The sequence below is a fragment of the Chinchilla lanigera genome, unplaced genomic scaffold (genome assembly GCF_000276665.1).
Source record: "Chinchilla lanigera isolate Chin_1 unplaced genomic scaffold, ChiLan1.0 scaffold00044, whole genome shotgun sequence".
Lineage (NCBI taxonomy): Eukaryota > Metazoa > Chordata > Mammalia > Rodentia > Chinchillidae > Chinchilla > Chinchilla lanigera.
Window position 1 is genome coordinate 13,247,500 of NW_004955445.1, and position 19,753 is coordinate 13,267,252.

A 19,753-nucleotide genomic window follows, 5' to 3' on the forward strand; every position below is an offset into this window, starting at 1 on the left:
CCACCCACGCCTCTTCCTATTCTCAATCCAGAGGATCTCAAAAGCCTCCAAGAGAAGAGGACTTCTGAACTGTGTCCTAATTCAAGAATAGGAGTTCACCAGGATGATAAGGGGAAAGACCGTTTCAGGCAGAGGAAAGGGTGTACAATAGCTCTCAAACAAGGGTGATTTTGTCCCACAGTGTTTTAAGAACTTTCTCATTTTGATTTTGACAAGGCGAGAGCCCCTAAAGGCCAGGAATGGTGGGTGGAAGCCAGGGAGGATGTTAGGTATTCAACAGAGTATAGCATAGTCCCCCAAAACAGAGAATGATCTCATCCAAAATGTCAGTTGTGTTAAGGTTGATAAATCTGCACCAAAGAACAGAGGCAGGCAACATCATGGCACACAGTGCTACTGCAGGGTGATCTCAGCTTTTCTAAGCCTCAGTTTTGCATCTGAAAACTGGGAATAATAATTGTATCTACTTTAGAGGCTTGTTCGGAGGGGCCATGGCACCAAACATGTATACACTGGGTGCTCAATAAATGCCTGTACCCCACCCTTGCCTGCCTTGAACACACCCCAAGCTTTATAGCAAATAATTCTCAAAAAAGAGTGTCCTCGGGTTCCAAAGAAAACCTTGACACAAACAAGAATGTGTTTTGTTCTTTTCTGACCTTTCTTTTAGGGAAAACTATGAATCTTATCTCTTCACAAATGTGATCTGGCATGTGGAGAACCAGCCTGTGTGTTGGCTTATCGCTGGCCTGAGTTTTAACAGGGAGTGAATTTTTATGACCTAGTTGTAAACCTTTGCTGAAACCGTTTTAAAACTAAAAAACGCTGACAGATTCTTAACTACTATAGCTGCTAAATTAAGCATGAGGGATGGGGTAGTGGGGGGTGCAAAAGAAAACAAAAGTGCCCTAAAAGAGTTAGTGGGGGTAAAATAATGTTCATTAAAAATAGAAAAACAAACACACACAAAAAAATCTTTTGTGTTCAACTTCACACTCGTACATCATAATGTTCCAGTAAAAGGCCATTTCCCCTGAGATAATAAAAGAATTGAATTTTTCCTTATCGGTCATCTATTTTTCAAGCCCAAGCTATTACTCCCGCTCTGGGGTTGCTAGGCAACAAGAAATATTAATAGCAGCTTTTATTAGCTTAGCTTTTGCAGCCGAGTACCAGAATGAGAAAATGGGAAACATAAATGTGTTACATAAATCTTTCAACCTTTCAGAGCCGGTGTTAGTCTCTGTTTTCATAATGATTTATTGAAGTGATGGTTCATTTATGAGCAAAAGGAGTGCAGCATGAGAAAACGGAGCAGTCCCCTGCAGGAGTGTTTGAAAATAAATAATTATAGCACGGGAGCAAAAGCTGTTTAAAGCCATTTTTCTGAGTTTTATAAAATGTAAAAAGACGTATTTCTTGTGCGTACTGCCACAGAGAGGCAGGGGCAGGGAGTTTTATTGGACTCTGATGCATACAAAGAAACCTTCCGGCCTCTTGTTACCGCCACTCAGGACGCTCAGGGGTCCACTCTGGAGATCAGTCCCCCCTTCTACCCCAGGGTGAAATTAGACAGAAACATGGCACCCTCTGCTTTTACTATGACAGATCCTTCCCCTGGTCACAGTGCCAAGGAGAATTAAGTCTTGGTCACTCTTTTTGTTGACAAGCAGCGGAACTGTCACTTTGCTATTGCCTTTGAGCTGCGAGCCCTGACAAAGCTCCTAGTATAACTAAGATGCCCACTCCTGCCAGCCCCCGGCTGTGTCCAAACTCCGTCAACACAAGGACAGAATCTCTAAACACAGTGGTGGACCTCAAGGCCTCAGGCAAGCTGCAAGCCGACCCCAGAAACCCAGTCCAGATCCAAAGGACCCACAGAATCACAGGAAATTTTTTTAAAAAGGGGTGTTTTTAAGCCATGAAGTGTTGGAGTGGTTTCTTATACAGCAAAATCTAAATGATGTAATCATAAAACAAAAATTAATTCATTAAGAATAATAATTGGCAGAGCTGAGGGGCTCCCACTGTCCCCTGCGGCTCAGAAGTCCGGAGAACCGAAGGCTGAGGCAGAGGGAGGTCTTGGTCCCTGTGCCTTACATTGGAAGAGGGGGTCCGTTGTGCCTTAACTCGTGTCAATCAAATGGTAGACTCAGCCTCCCTAGGGAGGAGGGAAACAGCAGGGAAGGGATCACAGCAAGGGAGATGGAGGGGAATAGCACCGAGCAGAAGAGCAAGGGGAGGGTGTGTTACGAGGTATATTAAGGACTCTGTTTCCAGGATCCAAGCTCTGTCCCAGGGCTGCAGCCTCTCTCACAGGAACCATTTCTAAGCAAGCTGGTCAAGAGGTAGGTACTTCCCCCACGCCCAGCCTGTTCCAGCCAGGAAAGGCCCTTCACCTGGGGAGGCAGTTCCTGGGCCTGGCCCCTTGCCCTGGGTGTGCTGGAAGAAGGATCAGTCCTAGCAAGATGCTTTGGGACAGGCACATAGAACATGAAGAATCTAGTCTGAGCCTCCTGACCAGTGACATGTGTGGCAATGGCAGTGGGAGGCTATCAAACCTCAAACTCACATGCTTGATTAGCCAAAATAGGGAGTGTGTCCATTTTCCTCTTTGTAAGTTTACCAGAGCTGGACTCCCCATCCCCATTTTATAGGCGAGAAAACTGAGGCTAGGAGGGAAATGACTTATCCAAGGTCCTAAAGCCAATAAAGAAGAGTCAAAGCTTGTTGGGAGCCGCAGAAGCTGGAAAATAATTACGTGTGCAGGATGAAGCCAGCCGGAGAATAAGGGAGCTCCTCCAAGCGGGTAAACAAGCCACTGTAACTTGTTAACTGGTTGCTGGGCAGCGAGGTGGAAATTAACCAACATCCGGAGGGAATAAATAAATGCCCCTACTGTTGAAGTCAGTCCTCATACCCATCAGGCAAGAGGTAACTCCACCTGACCCCGGCTATTGTCTCTTGTCTTTATTTTCCAAATCTTCTCACCACTCTCTCCCGGAGACCACTGAGAGACCACCAACTCCCACAAATGCTGGGAGAAGAAGGCTTGAAGGACACCTGTGCAGCATGTGTGTGCTAAGCAATGCCTGAGATTGGATCACACAGCTCCAGTGACCCAAGGGCTCATCAGCCTGGGATAGCCCTGGACTTCCGGATCACCAGAATCCTGGCAAGCGCAGGGATCCCTGCTGGAACTCAATTCCCCGTAGAACCATCCTCCACCTGCCCAAGGCTCCCCTGGGAGTTTCTTTGGTTTCACAAAAGGTACAGATTCCTAGGAGCTGAAAACATCACACTCTGCCCCTTCCCGGGATAAGCCTCTGCTGGGTATCAACATTTCCCAAGGACGACTCCAAAATAAATGATTTCAGACTTAACAGAAGCTGCTTAATAAATTCCACTCTTTCAGTTACTTTGGGTATTTTAGAAACTGATTTATACATACAATATTTCTCTCAAAATGAGACAATCAACACAGGATAAAATTATTGAGTTATGAAAATAGGGGTCAGATGGAGGTGCAGCGCTTTAAATTAAACCGGCGAAATATATCTTTCATACTAAATTGACTCTTTTTGTCTTGGAAATGAATGTTTAATCAGTTAAGATGCTGAAGTCGAGGGAAGAGCCTTGAGCATATTTAATTTTGTAAAAGGGGCCTGATTCCTCTACTGTTCAGAATGCCTGCCTACAACCATCCCTTTAGAGGAGAGGGTCTGCCTCCACACAGATCTCCGAGGCCGAGCTGCCCACCACGCAGGGGACCGGAAGGACCCCTGGCCTCAGGGACCCTCGCCAGGGGGACTGGGCACTGATGTCAGGCTGCTGAGTGCCTTGGCCCCACCCCCTCTTCAGTGACAACACCTCTGGTGCATCTTGGGCTGTGCAGACAGCACCTTGATGCCCCTGGCATCTAGGCATCCTCTGTGCCACTTGTGACCACAGCTTGGCTGTGCTGTCCCTCATCACCTGGTGAAACTGAGAACTGGGCAGGAGACTGAGTAGGATTTGAATTTTAGTTTTGCTGCTTGAGAGCTGGATGACATTAATTCATTCACCAAGCAGTTACAGAACCTAGTCTGTGCCAGGCTGTCACTTCCTGGAGGAAGTGTGGATGACGGTTTCCAAGGGTTACTCTGCTAACGCTCAGCTCGGCTAAGTACCTTGCAAACAAAGCCTTAGTCAGCCCTATCCACACTCGCGTTGCACAGAAGACCACTGGGGACACTGATTAGACTTGATGTCTTTGGACTTACCAGCAACTGTGTATTCCTTCTGCCATATCACTTCCCTGCAAAGGACAGTGCCCACTGGTAAGAAGTGGTGAGCCAACATCTGGGCCAGGACGCAGTGACGGAGAACCTATGGCCTGTGCACCATGATGGGCTGTGTGGATTACTCAAAGCTCTAAGAGTTCACCATCACTGGGTTTCTCCCGGTACACAAAGCACCATACACAGACCAGAGCATGGGCAGCATCTATAGAAACAGCTTCATTAGTCAGCTTTGTGCCACTATGACAAAACATCCGACACAAGCTACTTATAAGTAAAGAGAAGTTTATGTTGGCTCATGGTTCTGGAGGCTCTAGTTCAAGACTGAGCAGCACCATGAGTTTGGACCTCTGGTGGGTGGAGCATATCATGGTGGAAAGTGAGAACTGAGTTCTCACATCTCAAGCAGAATACAGAAAAAGAGGAAGAGACCTGGGTCCCCTAATCCTTCAGAGGGAACAATCTCCAAGGACCTGAGCACTTCCCAGGAGGCCCTCTCTTAAAGAGCCCCAGCACCTTCCAGTACAGTCACTCCGGGAATCAAGCCTTTACACTGGGACTTTGAGGCCACTACCCATGTTCAACCCAAAGCACAAGCTTTTCACCTTCCCATTCATGCTGGGAGTTCCTGAAGGCACCTTCTGAGTCCTGAGCCCACAGTAATGCTTGGTCCCTAACAGGTGCCCAATAAAGGCTGTTCCACGGCTGAAGATCACTGTGGGAGGTTGGAAGGTGCCCCACGCCCACGGAAGCTCTCAGACGCTATCCTCGTAACCCGTAAATATGACTGTATTTGGAAAGACAGGTCTTTGTGGAGGTGACTCAGGGTCTTATACCGAATCAGCTGCAAATGCCATCACAAGTGCCCTTTTACAAGGGGAACATGGTGCTTCTGCAGGCAGAACAGAAAGCGAAATGAAGGTGAGGCAGAGACTGGACTGGCGCAGCCACTGCCCCAAACCAGGGAAGGCCAGCCCGCTCCAGGAGGTAGAAGAGGGAAGGACAAACTCTCCCCCACTCTTCAGGAGGAAGTGTGGCCCTCCTGGCACCTTGATTTCAGCACAGGCCACTGATTCTGGACCTTCAGACCTTTAGAATAGACATCCGTTGCTGGAAGCCACAGTTTGCAGGACTTTGCCACATGCTCACCTGCCTCCTGAGCTTCGCCCACTTCTGGATCCTAACTCCTCTGGCCTCCACTGTGGGAACATTATGTGAAAGAATATTGCAAAGCCCTCTGCTCAGCACTTGGTACCTAGCAGGTGCAAACATGAATCCCAGCACGGCCCACAGTGCATGCACCCACACACCCACAGCACCTCTTCATCTGGAAGCGCCCACAAATCTAACAACTCTATCCTCAAGGGCCCCCTGTCTTTTCACTAGAGAGTACAACATATGTACACGCTCTTATCTGGTCTTCCTGTTAGTCTGGACCTCTCCCCTGGGTAATGGGGTTTGGCTTATCTTTCACAACATAACAAGCGAAAATAAAATTCAGCGAACCCTTGCAAAGTCAGGCTAATGGGAGAATTAAGGCTATCAGCACTTGAGAAGCATCTTAAGCATGCACTAGTTACAAAGAAATCTGGGAAATAACTGCAAAGCGCCTGTCTGCACAGAGCCCAGCATAACACTTCAAGGAGGCAGTGGTGAGGGGGGACATCTTTGATTGTCAGGTAACATGCTTTGTAATTATCAGAGCTATTAGATAACCAGGGAGCCTCAAATGCACTTGGGGGTATATGCAATCTGTCCCTTTGGGTAAATGAGACCAAAGGGGAAATGGCCATTTGGTTATAGTGGGAATTCATTTTTATTACTAACAATAACAACAGCAAATATTCCCCGATTGCTTACTCTCTGCCAGGCACTTGCAAAGACTTTACATGCATGATCTCAGGTACATTTCACAATGACCTTGAGGAGGGACAATTATGACGGCAAGATAAGGAAGTGAAGCTCCAGAGGGAGAGTCAGGATCTAACTTGGTCGAGGGGACTCCAAAGCCCATGTGCTGACCATTACCCCATGCTCTCCGTTAGCCGCCAGCACCACAAGTCAGCAACAGGTGGCCCAGGACTGCACCCTCCTCAACCCCACACCACAGCTCTTAAAGAAGGTGACAAAAGTGTCCATCTGGTCCTGCCCTGGTTTGTGTTACCACAAATCATGAACAGGGATGGTTTGGAGTAGTGAAGATTTATTATGAAATGAGCCAGACAAACAGCTAAGGCACAAACCTTCTAACAAGGTGAGGAAATGTTGACGAGGGAATCCGCACCGGAAGGTCTTTTAGAAGAAGCAGCTGGGAATTTGTATGACTGATAGGCCCAAAAGGAAAGTATTCCTCAAAAAACAGCATCAATTTTCATTGAGCTCTTTTGTGAGAACAGAACACTATAAAATTGGGATCTGGAGTTGCTTTCCTCCCTCCCTCCCTCCCTCCTCTCTGCTTATTTCTCAACTAGCTTCACAAATGAGAAACAAAACAAAAATGTGAGTGGCTTACAAAAATACACAGAATATACCAGGGTTTTTAAGCAAGAAAATTTGTTGGTGATAAAAGAAGAGTAAACAATAAATAAATAAAACATAGTTGAGGTGGTTAGGATATAAGCAGCACGCCCAGAGGTCCCAGGCATCCACTAGCACTAGGCCAGTTACAGATTTGGCTGTAACTCCTATGCAGCAGTAGCAGAGGTAAATACAATTCCCCCCAACACCGTGTGACTTTGATAGGAAAGCAGCTCTTCCTCCTGCCGCAGGCATATTTGCTGCCTAAGCTAAAAAAAACGAGGACTGCTTCCTCCTGGACACAGGGGTTGGTCCAGCATAGCTCAGTCACGGTGTTCCTTGAACACCCAAATGGCCACCTGTTGGAGGCATCAGGAAGTACGCTGGCCGCTCTAGTCATCGGCCCTGCTCTGTAGAAACAGCGATGTAACTGGGCCCCAAGGACACCACTGGAGTTCCTGGGTCAAACCACACCTGAAACCTTTATCCATCCCACCCTTGGATAGCTTAGTCTTTATACTTAAGTTAGTGTGAATCTGCTTCCTGTTACAAATGAAAGTAAGAGTTGTGACCAGAGTATACTATTAACAGTGAAGGGGAAAAAAAAAAAGCAACCATAAACACAAATCATAGTTATCTAGCACAAGTACTAGAATTCCCTTAAGGAGATGTTTCTATTGTACTGCCTGCTGTCCCCTAAAAAAGGTCTACTGGTTTTCTGTAGTTCCTGATGTGTGAATGAGCCATTTGTGCTAAGAAAACATAATCTCACCTTCAGACCATAATGTTAAGTGAAATAAATCAGACTTAACATCACATGGTTAACTTAAATGTCACATGATTTCTCCTATGCAAGAAACCCAAAGAATAAATAAATTAAAGAGCAAAATAAAAGACAGACAATAGGAAACAGAGATAGATCTTTTGCAAATGGGAAGAAGACCAAGTAATGGGGGGGCATAAAAAAGAATTAAGATGTGTTATGTACATTTACCAGCTCCCCCCATGAGCGTAATCAATATGTACTGCAAACATGTACTCAAAAAAAAAAAAAAACTTAAAGCTTTTCAAACAAGGAAAACTGAAGAAAAGAAAAGAAGCTCTGAGTGGAAAAAAAAAAAAAAAGGAGAAAGAAAAAGAGAACATAATCCCCTTAGCATGGGATTCAGGATCCTTACGATCCAGGCTCTGCTGAGCTCTTTTACCCCTCCTCTCTCCCTCCTTGGCTTCAGGTCCTTGCTTTCCAGCCCAATAAAAAGAAGGAACCGACACTGCTCTGTGAGCACCTGGCCTCTTCCTTTAGTGCATGCTGCCCCCGAGCCTGGAAGATCCTTTCCTGCCTTTTCCTGCAAAACTTCTACCTGTCCCACAAACTTCAACTTAGCGGTCACCCTCTTCCCTGGTTGCTTAAGCAAGATACAACCTTTAAAAAGTATGATTCCACTTATACGAAATGTCCAGACGAGGCAAATATATAGATGGAGAGTAATAGGGGTTGCCCCGGGGCTGAGGGTTGTGGAGGGCACGTTGGGAGCAATGATTACAGCTACAGGTTTCTTTTGGAGGGTGATGAATGTGTTTCAGAATCTTACAGATGGTGACATGATTCTAAATACACAAAAAGCTACTGAGTCGTACACTTTAAATGTGTAGATTATATCTCAATAAAGGTATTACAAATAAAATAAATACAAGTGAAATTATACTGTTAACAAATAATAAAACAAGCCCCAAGGTGTTGTAAGTAGAGCCCCAGAAGTGGGCAGTGTGGTGACAGTTTTGCTCCACGCCACTCCCATATTTTGCACACTCCCTTGCAAGCGAGCAATGGAACCCTACCCCTGCGTGGGAGCAGGGCTCCACGTCACAGCACCGGTGTTCCATGACCCTCTGCTCCTTCCCTGCTGTGACCAGCGGGAACCATGCCAGGAGGCAGAGACTCACCGTGGGCAGTTGGCTCGACAGCAGGTGGCCATCCTGGGCCAGCATGTTGGACACCATGATGGCCGGGAGATCCATGGCTTGGTAGGGGTAGGCAGGGAGCAGACCGTTGGGTGCAAGGCCGTGGCACAGTGAGTGGTAGCTGGCTTCGTGGTCCCCCAGGTGCAAGAGGGGTGGCTCTGGGAGGTTGGGAGGTGTTATCGGGGGGATCTCATAGTCTTCGTTGCTCTCGCTCTGGCTGTTATAGGTCTAAAACATCAAAAGGGCATGTTGGTGGGGGTCAGCGTCTTAAAACTACAGAACATATTTAACAGCATCAGCAATAACCATAACAACCCATTAGAAAGGATGATCCTAAAAGGGTGTAGGTGGCCGCCTGATCAGACTCCTGATCCGCCCCCAACCAGATGCTCCCTCCCACTAGATGCTCTTTGCCCGGAGCCCGCCTCCTGAAGAGCAGGACTGGATCCTGCCCACCCTCTCCTCTCTGTTCTCCCACCAGATCCGGCCACCACAGCCCACTGGGATGCATCTTTCTAAAGCCACTCATTTTACAGATGGGGCCGCTGATCCGACGAGGAAATCAGTCTGTCCGATGCTAGCAGAAGAGCTGGGAAAGGAGCTGAAGCATCCTGACTCTGACTGTGCTCTCTCTGGACAGCTGAACAATTTTCTCTTCTGTGTTCCCAACAGTCAGTCCAACCAGAGCCTATCTTGGTGGCTCTGGCCTTGGTAAATGGTGCAAACATTCCTACAGAAGCACAAGCCGGAAACTAGGAGTCACACTGGACACTTCCAGTTCTTACATATTTATCTTTCTCCACCTCACTGAATGGAGCAGGTTCCTCCAGGACAATGGTGAACAGAAATGGTGAGAGTTGACGTGCTTGCTTTTATTCCCTCAATGGGAATCTCAGTATCTCACCATAAAGTGGGAATTCTTCAGTAGGTGGACAGAATTCCTTGTTTATCATGCTAAGGTTTTTTTAATTGTGCGTGGATTTTTAAATTTTATAAAAAATTTCCTCCTCACATCTACTGAAAGGTTCAAGTAGCCCCTCTTCTTAAATTCAGTTAATAAGGTAAGTAACTTCAGTTTTCTCACAAAACAACTTTGCAGTCCTGGAACAAACCCAATGTGGTCATGATGTATATTATTCTTTTTACACAGTGTTGGATTTTGCTTGGTGGTATTTTGTTTAGGACTTTGCATCAAGTGGGATTGGCCTCAACTTTCCTCTCTCCTACTGCCCTTTTAGGGTTTGGGCACCATGGTTATCTTAGGCTGGGGAGCTGGTCTTCCTTTTATAATCTCTGGAAGAGATAAGACCCAACAGAAGAGAGATGTGTGAGTTGGAAGATGAATCCACAATTCAACACAGAGAGACAAAGAGAACACAGAAAAGAGGGGCCACAAGCACAGAGGACAAGTGAAATGTGTAAGGGATGTGTTCAGCCAGCGCTACAAGGGAAAAGAGCGAGGGGATGGGCCAGAAAAATAATTAAAGAGATGATGGCTTGGAATATTCCAGAGTCGATGAAGGACACCAAAGGTATTGGTGGATATGAGAATAAGACTTTGTTTTTCTTTTTTCCCCAATACTAGGATTGAGCTGAGGTAACACTGAACTACACTCCCAGGCCTTTTATTATTTATTTTGAGACTAAGTCTCACTGGTTGTTCAGGCTGGCCTTGAGCTGGCAATGCTACTTCAGCCTCCCAAGTAGCTATAATAACAGGTGTGCCCCACCGTTCTTGGCTGGCATGTGTGTGTGGTGGTGGTGGGGAATCTTTAAAAAAAAACAAACCTTAGAGAAGGAAGAAAACCCTACACCACAATAGCATATAAAAATGACACCTAATATTTTGTATTGCTTGATAGTAGCCATGTCAAATTAGCTCTGCATGAAGTCAAACCCATGCCTGGCTCCAGCCGGCCCTTCCTGTCTGCTGGGCATGACATGAGCAGCGCAGATGGTGGTTTTGGGTACAGCCGTGATGAAAGTAGGGGGCATGTGCACCAGGAGGCCTGCTTGGTGCCTTGATGTTTCTCCTCAGGCACCCCATTTGAAGCTCGCAAGAGTTCCATGGGGAAGGCCCTCGGCTACCCTTTACAGCCATAGAAACAGGCCCAGAGAGGGCAAGGGCCTTGCCACCCCAATGCCTACCTCCCAGGCCTGAGCCCCTGGGGCCTCGCGCTCACTGGTTCCCTCAGTGGGGCGACTGTGGGATCACCTCACAGACAACAAACCTGCACTTACCATCACACTCAGCGGCCTTCTCTGTTCTCACACTGGAGCTTCTTGGGCCTGGTTCCGGGCTCTCCTTTCTTCCCTCCCCTTGCTGTCCCCCAGGTAGACCTTAACCAATCTCAGTTTTGATTCCTGTCCTCCTGCAACAGCTACACACTCAGCCTTGGTCCCTCACCAGCTCTGCAAGTGGGCGCCCCAACCTCCACTCAGTATCCGCACTGGATGACCAGAGTACCCCTTCCCCTGCCCGCACCTGGGGCTTCCCATCGTAGTAAGTGACGTTACCCTCCACCACCCTGAGATTCACCTTCTGTCGCCTCTCAGATCCAACACCTCCCAAATATCTTTACAACTTTGCTCTTTCTCCATCCCCACTGCCACGAATTAGCCCAGGCCACCCTCATCTCCTCCCTGGACAAGGACAACTTCTTACTGGTCTCCCACAGGCCTCTCTGGTCCCTCTCGTCCCTTCTTGCCAGTCTGTCTCCTCCACACAGCCAGAGTGGTCTTTATACAGAGAGTCCTCTCACTATGCCGCACCCACACCTAAAACACCAAGTCCCGAGGCCCATCTACCACCCTGTAAGTCCTCACATGACCTGAGTCACCTTGTAGCCACAGCCACTGTTCTTGCACCCAGGGCCTCACTGCTTTGCCAATCAAGTGCTTTCCTTTCAAGCTCATTGCTACTTATCCCTCCCTGATAGGCTGGATTAAATGTCTCCCCTGCATCTCACGGTGCACCCAAGGTGGCCCAGCATTTCTGCTTCAAAGTGCTCATCCAACTTGTAGTTAACTGGCCTAGGGTGCATTTGTTTAGTGTCTGTTGTGAGTTCTATTCCCTCTGCCTCAGTGCTTTGCTCAGAACCTGACACAAAGTCAGGGTACAAAGTCTGAGCTCAAAATAACAGGACACACCTGTCATTATAGCTACTTGGGAGGCTGAAGCAGGATTGCAAGTTCCAGGCCAGCCTGAACAACTAGTGAGACCTAGTCTCAAAATAAAATAATAAAAGGCCTGCGAGTGTATGCCCTCAGTTCCAGCATTCCCTCAGAATTCCAGTATTCCCTCAGTTCCAGGGATGGAACTGAATGGAATCCAGGGCCTGGGGGCAGATGCTGTGAACACACACATCACCTAGCTTCTGGGATGACCTGGGGGTGAGCATCATTGACTCGATTATGTAAGGAGCAGATGGATACGGTGAGAGAAACAAGGCTTGGGTTTGAATCCTGGCTCTCCCAGTCACCAGCTGCTTGTGACCGTGGGCATGCATAGTACTTGCCCTCCCGGTGCCTCAGTTTCCTCATCGATGAAGAGGATAATGACAGTATGCATCTACAGGGATACTGCTAAGAGTAAGTGAAATGAACACATGTAAACTGCTTAGGGCTGTACCCGGCACATAGTCAACTGCCCCGGTGTTAGGATTGCCATCCTTGTCCTTGCCTGGAGTTCCGGAGATGTTAAGGGTCCTCCCAGGGCACAGTCTGAGAGGACAGCAGCTCACTGGCTCTGCATCCCACTGGTGAGTGCTCCTAACTCACACACCGCAGTCTGTGCACTGTGGGGCGATCTGTCTTCTCCCTTGCTATCACTATGGCTTGGGGCTGACTGCCATTTAGGTGGGAATCAGCCTTGGGTATGGTGCTGCCCTAGAAAGCAGAGACCCCAGCAACTTTCCTCACCTCCAGGAAGCCGTCCCAATCCCCATACCACCCAAGAACCCCCTGCCAGCCCCCTCATGTGTACCCCCTGGGTTCATGACACCTGCAGTGGTTTTTGACTCTATTTACCCTTTGCTTGTGTCTCCCTCCTCCCCATCCCAGGTTCCATGAGGGCAGGAGGGAAGGTGTCTTGTCACCAGTGCCTAGAATAGCGCCTGGCACACAGCAAGTTCAGTCCAGTAAGTAAGGCCACAAAATAGGGAAACACCTCACCAAGGTGCTCCCCACCTGTCCTCCTACTAGACTATAAAGTATCTCAGCTACCTATTTTTCACGTCTGTCAAATGCCACCTTCTTCCTGTCCCCCCGCACCCAGAACAAGTGCTGGCACATGACAGGTGCCCCTGAATGCCAACTGACTGTATAAGTCCATCCGTTTCAGTCAAACCTCAAAACCTCAATCCACTGGAGCCAGCCCAATCAACCAGAAGCCTTTTGAAAAAGTGAGCATATGTTGTATCAAAATATTGAAATAACACAACCATGACAATTCATTTAAAGAGACAATTAACATACATAAAAACAAACATGCAAACATGTATATGCCTCTTCCGAGTGCAATCAAATCCTAATTACCTGAACATAAGTCAGCCTGTCCTGCAAAGGAGTCCCTACTGCGTGCTAGCCTAGCATCCAGTATTTTCATATACATTCCCTATTTAACTGTGTGTGTCTCCAAAGAAATGCCTACTATCTCCACCTTGCAAAAAAAAGGCAGCTAGAGTTCAGAGAGTGGAAGGCACCCCCAGGCTAGAGAGATTCAGATCCAGGACTTGGGATTCTGAATCTGACATCTACTCATGCTATGTTAGATGACTCTAAGATCTGTATTTCAGACTTCCTCTCAGCAAGAAACTGGCCACTCCGGGGCACCTCTTTGTTCTCTATCACTGGTGTCCTCATGAAAACACAGGGAGAGAAGCCAAGCTGTCAAGTTGTAAAGTGTGTCTTGATTTTCATGCACCAGTTCCACAAAAGGAAGAACAACGAGTGACCCAAAGGACCTGGGGCTTGCTGTTGGGTTCCAAGAGGGTTAAGCCTCTCCTGCAATCATGGGAGTTGAGATCATAAAGCACTGAAGGCAGCAACTGCTCCAGAAATGGGAGAAAAGGGTCCAAGGCAAGGCCTTAGGAAAGAAGGACTCGGAAGAGCATCGATAGACAAAAAGCCTATGACCGTGATGAGCCAACATTCTAGCACACTATCCAAATGAACTCATTCGCTTGCCACAATAAAATATAAAATAAATGAGAAGCTCACCAAAAACGCAACCCCAGAAGTAAAAACACAAAACAAAATATTCTTTTAAATAATCTCTTTTGGAAAAATAGTCAAAGCCAGAACCTAGAGGATAAAAAGCGAACCAGAGAGAGGGATTGTAGAAAGAGCCGTGAGCTGAAAAACCATGGCGATTTATATTAATCCCAAACTGTTGCTGATGAAGTGACTGTGGGATCTAACGTGACTGTTGAATAAAGATACTTCAAATAGACGCATACAATTGTAATGTTAAGCCTGACCCCAAATGAACAATCTAGAAGATTTCAGCTAGAATCTATTTCTTCTTAATGGAAGAGGTTGCAGATATAGACTCATTATTTGTATTGTAGGAAAATACAAGCTTAACTATATTTAGTATAATCTTCATGTTTCACATAACATAAAATCGACTATTTTAAGCCGAACAATTTGGTGGCAGTCCATTCATAATGTTGTGCAACACCATCTCTGTTGAGTTCCTGAATATCTTCATCATCCTCAAAGAAAACAGCATAGGCAGTTTCTCCCTGTTCCCCTTGCTCCCTCAACCGCTGGGAGCCAATATCTTCACTCTGCCTCTATGAATTTACCTATTCTGGATGTTTTCATATAAATGGAATCATATAATATATGGTATTTTGTGTCTGGCTTCATTTACTTAGCATGATGTTTTTTAGGTTCATCCATAGTCTAGGTAGTACAATGTACATCATATTCATTTAGCCATAACATTTCTGAGGTGTGTTATATGTGTCTTTTTATGGTTACAAAATATGTCAGCATGTGTATATATTACGGTTCCCATATTTATCTGCTGATACACACTAGGGCTGTTTCCATCCCTGGGCTACTATGAATAGTGCTGGTATGAATGTGTCTATATATACTTCTCCAAGTCCCTGCTTTTAGTTCTTTATGGGTATAAACCTAGGGGTGGAACTGCTGGGTTATATGGTGATTCTGCGTTTAACTTTTCAAGGAACGGTCAAGCTGCTTTCTACAGTGGCTGCTCATCCCAGTAGCAATGTGGGAGGGTTCAGCTTCTTTGCATCCTCACTGCCACTACTTACTTTTATTTTTTATTATAGTAATTCTAGTGCATGTGAAGTGGTATCTTATCATAGCTTTGATTTGCATTTTCTTAAATATTAATGATGTTGAACATCTTTGCATGTGTTTCTTGGTCACTCCTGTGTCTTCTTTGGAGAAAATATCTATTCAATTCTTTTGCCCTTATTTTTAATTGGGTATTTTGTTGTTATTGTTGTATCAAAAGAGTTCTTTATAAATTTGAGGTCCTGGGCCCTTATGATATAGGATTTGCCAATATTTTCCCATTCTCTCTTTCTTCATAATGTCCTTTGATGCATGAAGATTTTCCATTTTAATGAAGTCCAATTTAGCTATGTTTTTGTTGTTGCTGCACATGCTTTTAATGTCATATCCAAGGAGCCACTGCCAAATCTGAGGTAAGCGCAGAATCACCATATAACCCAGCAGTTTTCATGTTTTCTTCTAAGAACTTTATTGTTTCAGCTGATATTTGGTTTTTTATTTTTAAATTTTATTGATACATTTTGGATATACATAACATTCATCATAGAAAATTTGTACCTGTACACGGTATATCTTGCTTATTTTTTTCCCATTCTCCTCCCCTCCCTTCAACTTCTCTTGCCCTCCTTATTTACAAAAGCTTTGTTTCTATTTTTCCTTCTATTCTTTTTTCTTGTCCCTTCTTCTCTTTCCCTCTCCTCCCTCCCCAGTTCTCTTTCTCATTTGAACATTTTCTTCCCGTTTCCCAATATTTATTATACACTGTGGTTTCTCACACCAGAGGAACAATGTGGTATTTGTGTCATGGATCCACTTTGAATGAACTTTTGTGCACAGCATAATATAGGGTTCAACTTCATTATGTTGCATGTGGCAATTCATTCATCCCAGCACCATCTGGTGAAGAGACTGTTCTTCCCCTGTGATTGGTCTTGGCACCTTTGCCAAAAATCCATTGGCCATAGATGTATGAGTTTATTTCTGGACTCACCATTCTGTTCCAGTGGCCCGCACATCCTTATGCCAGCACTATATTATAGTTTGTAGAATTTTGGAAATGTGAATCCTCTAATTTAATCTTTTTTAAGATTACTGGTGCTATCTAGAGCCCCTTGCAATTCCATCTAAATATGTGGATCAAGTCTCTGCCCAACCTGAGGCACTGACCTCCCAGCCCCACATCATGTATTACTATGTTTGTTTCCTGTTTCATCCTTTTGCCATACACCTCATAGAGGCAGTTGGGGATCTTGGCTAGGTCCCTGATATTTGGTGCCTGATCAGGGACATTCTAATTAGGCCTGAGAGGGAAGATCCACCTGAGTGGAAAGAAGAGGATACGAGACAGCGAAAGGCTTCTGCAGGACGAATATGGGATGTCCAAATAGAAAGTGGAAGGTAAAGCACTTGGCGTGGAAGTTTTCAGTTAGCTGGGCTAATGGGAAAGACTTTGTCAGTAAAAGAACAAAGATATGTACAGTTGTTGTGTATGTTGTTGCAGCAGGCTGAAGCTCAAATCGCACCCCAAAGTTGACAAAAATGTTACAAAAAATTATTAAATATAGTTCTTGGTTTCCACAGGTGGGAACCTTAGATATTCAAAACTGCGAAAAGGTGGGAGAAAACTTAAAAGAAGAGCTCATGGAAGGGGAGAAACTGTTTCACCTGAGACCTTCTCAGCTTGGACCTTGGTAAAATCTGTAGGTCTGTTAAGTACTAATACCCCCAAAGTTTCTGTTTTAGACCAGGAATAGGGTCAGTGAATAAACAAGTAAATAATTAAATAGTTGCCCACTGTGCCCTGGCTTAGACCCAGAGCCAAGTGGGGCTTTTGATACTCCTCAGCCTGTGCCTCCAGATTATTTAAAGATAAAACAGTCTAACCTTGTATGCCTAAACACCAACAGGCTATTGCTGCTTCCCTGATGGTGGTTAGACACGATCTTAATAATCAAAATTATCTTGTTCCTGTACATCAGGTGTTTGCTTTTTTTGTACCAGGAATCAAACTCAGGACCTCGCACTTGCCAGGCAGATGCCATGCTGCTGAGCGCTATCCCCAGCCCACGTGTTTGACTTTAAACTGCTTAAAAAATTAAAACAGTGTGGTAAATAACTGAGCTCAGGGACCATTCACCACAGATTCATTTGTGGCCCTAGTCAATATCTTCATCTCAATATGAAGCAAAGCTTCCTTCTTTAAAATCATTGTTAATGTAAAGGGAAATATTGATGCTATTTCACTAGAATTGTACTAAAAAAAATGGCCAAAATTGCCTTATGTTCAAACTTTCTTTGAACTGAAGAAATAATCCTTACTTGTGTTCAGGTATAAATATGAACCACAGGGAAACCAGACACCTCTGGGCCTTAAGGCATCCACTAGACATCCACTATCACTGAGCCTGAGGCTACTCTTCCTCAATCTTTAGAATCTGAGGAGAGGTTTCTAAGACAAGTCTAATCAAAGCCTCACCCACTATTACCGAGTCTGAGGCTTCCCCTCCTTACTCTTTGGGTCTTGCAGATGGAGCTTCTAGGCCAGCCATAACTGAACCCTCCATGAGGTTGTACCCATCCACAGCCGATTTTGTTCAAGCTCCTCAAGGACAATATCCCTTATGGAAAGTAAATGGGAAATTTAGAACTACCCACATTTATGGGTCTTTTCCCTCTGTAACCTAAAACAAATCAGGAAAAAAAATCTAGAAAAGTTGGCAGCTGTTCCTAATAGGTACATTAAGGTCCTTAGAGGACTTACCCAGACCTATAAACTAGGTTAGAGAGATAATATTTTACGACACATATTTTCAGAGTAGGTTTAAACACAGTCTAGCTAGCACCACTACAGAAGTGACTGGATAGAGAAACTAAAATGTCTTTAAAAATCTCTTTACCCTAGGGCCAAGATTTCTGCTGGACTATTATCTGCCTCTGTCTGTCCCCAGAGGCAATAGATCTCTTTTACAGGCTGGTGTTTTAAAACTTTTGATTTAGAGTCATTTAGTAGAAATTAAGCCCTGAAGAATAGAATTGGAACACTTTCATTTTTCCTGTCTTTCAAAATGTGAAAAGCAGCCATTCAGATTCTTTGATTATTGATTTTCTGTCTGACAACACAGCTAGGGTCAATCATAACTTCTGTTTCTAGAGGCATGTTTTGCTAAGGATTATAGATTCAGCCTGGGAAAGCTCTTGACCTTATTCATCTTTCTGCATCTGAGATAGTCAGGATTTGGTTCTTGTGCTGTACTTGGAGTCTTATGCCATACCTAAAGTCACCCTTCTGTCAATGCACCACTGCCCTATCCCTGAGAAATAACAGTATACAACAGTGTTTCATCCTAAGTAATTCTCTCCTCCACGGGTGCTAAATTTAAGGACAAATTTCCAGAATTTGTCCGTCCCTTAGGCCTTTCCAGAGTGAAGCCAATTTTTCTCTTATCTCCAGGTTATATTCAAAAACAGGTCTAAACATAATTTTGTAGCTCTCAAAAATAAATGTACAAATTTTAGTACAAGTTTATCTGTCTTTTTGTTCTTTAGAACTGGAGATTAAATTTTCTCTCCCCTCAAGAATGATGGTGACTGGTTTTTACAGCACAAATCAGGCTGACTGATTTTTATAACACAGATAGGTTCACTGGTAGAACAAAACATTCCTAGGGAACCTTATAAATTTAATAATAGTTTTAAACAAAAACAGATATTTAAAAATGGGCACAGCCCCAGGCCCCAGAGGACTGCCTCTCTTAATGATTTCTCTCCAGATTATCTTGTAGGCTGGCCAACCTCAGAGATAATCTCTTTATACACCCAAATCTGGCCTGCTTACCCCCTAGACACAGTTAAAATTACCTTTAACAGTCTGTCTCATTAGAGGGAACAGTTACATGTGGCTATCAAAACAACAGTTTTGGCCATCAGATGTGACTATCCTATAACTATAGGTATCTAAACCGCAATGAGTAGCCTGTATACCTGGATATTCCAAACAGGAAAACCATCAACCGAGGGCCCATCTTAATGACTGTATTTGCTTCCACAGGTATAAAAGGTTTTATTCCTTCTAATTCTTGTTACAAGAGCTCCCTGTTAATTGACCTACAAACCAGTTCTATCTAGTCTCTATAGTTACAAACTTAAAAACTATAAAAGTTATCACATTTCAAATTGGCCAAATATATTTGAGTGCACTCTGATTTTACAAATTCTTATATGTATTTGTTTGTCTGTCTAATCTGTAAATAGCCATTATATTTGAGCTCAAACATAACTTTTTTCTTTTTTTTTTTTTTAAATTTTGGATTTTTGAAACATTTGTCTAATTTAAGTAGGCTGATAGATAAAAGTCATCAAAATTAAAGACATGCTTCCACCTAAGTTACTATCTGGTCAAAATGATGTTAAAATTGGTTTTATAAATGTGATACACATTGTTATTTACGTATCATGACTTAAGAGTCGCTCAAGGTTCAAAAATAATATGTTAAGTGTTATGATGTGGTTCTCATCCGTCATCAAAAATTTGTTAAGGCAATTAAATGGGGATCCTTCAGGCTTGGGGGAACTATTGGGCAGGACATCCTTTGGTGAATATAGGAGCAGCTGCCTGGGAAAAATCATATTCCAGTCTTTGTTCATTAATAGCAGGCCCCAATAATCTCCACAGCTTTATGGGAGACACCCCAATAAATACTGTTAAAAATATTGTTGTG

At 44.6% G+C, this 19,753-nt stretch overlaps 1 protein-coding gene across 5 annotated transcripts in view; it reads right to left on the reverse strand.

The window, feature by feature from the left end:
* Positions 1-19,753, reverse strand: part of Tox2 (TOX high mobility group box family member 2) — a 132,739-nt gene that overhangs the window by 36,894 nt on the left and 76,092 nt on the right. For all 5 annotated transcript variants that reach the window (XM_005392492.2, XM_013518388.1, XM_013518389.1 and 2 more), the window contains exon 3: positions 8,742-8,987. In XM_005392492.2, coding sequence (XP_005392549.1) covers positions 8,742-8,987 — 246 coding nt within the window. The remainder of the gene's footprint in view (positions 1-8,741; positions 8,988-19,753) is intronic.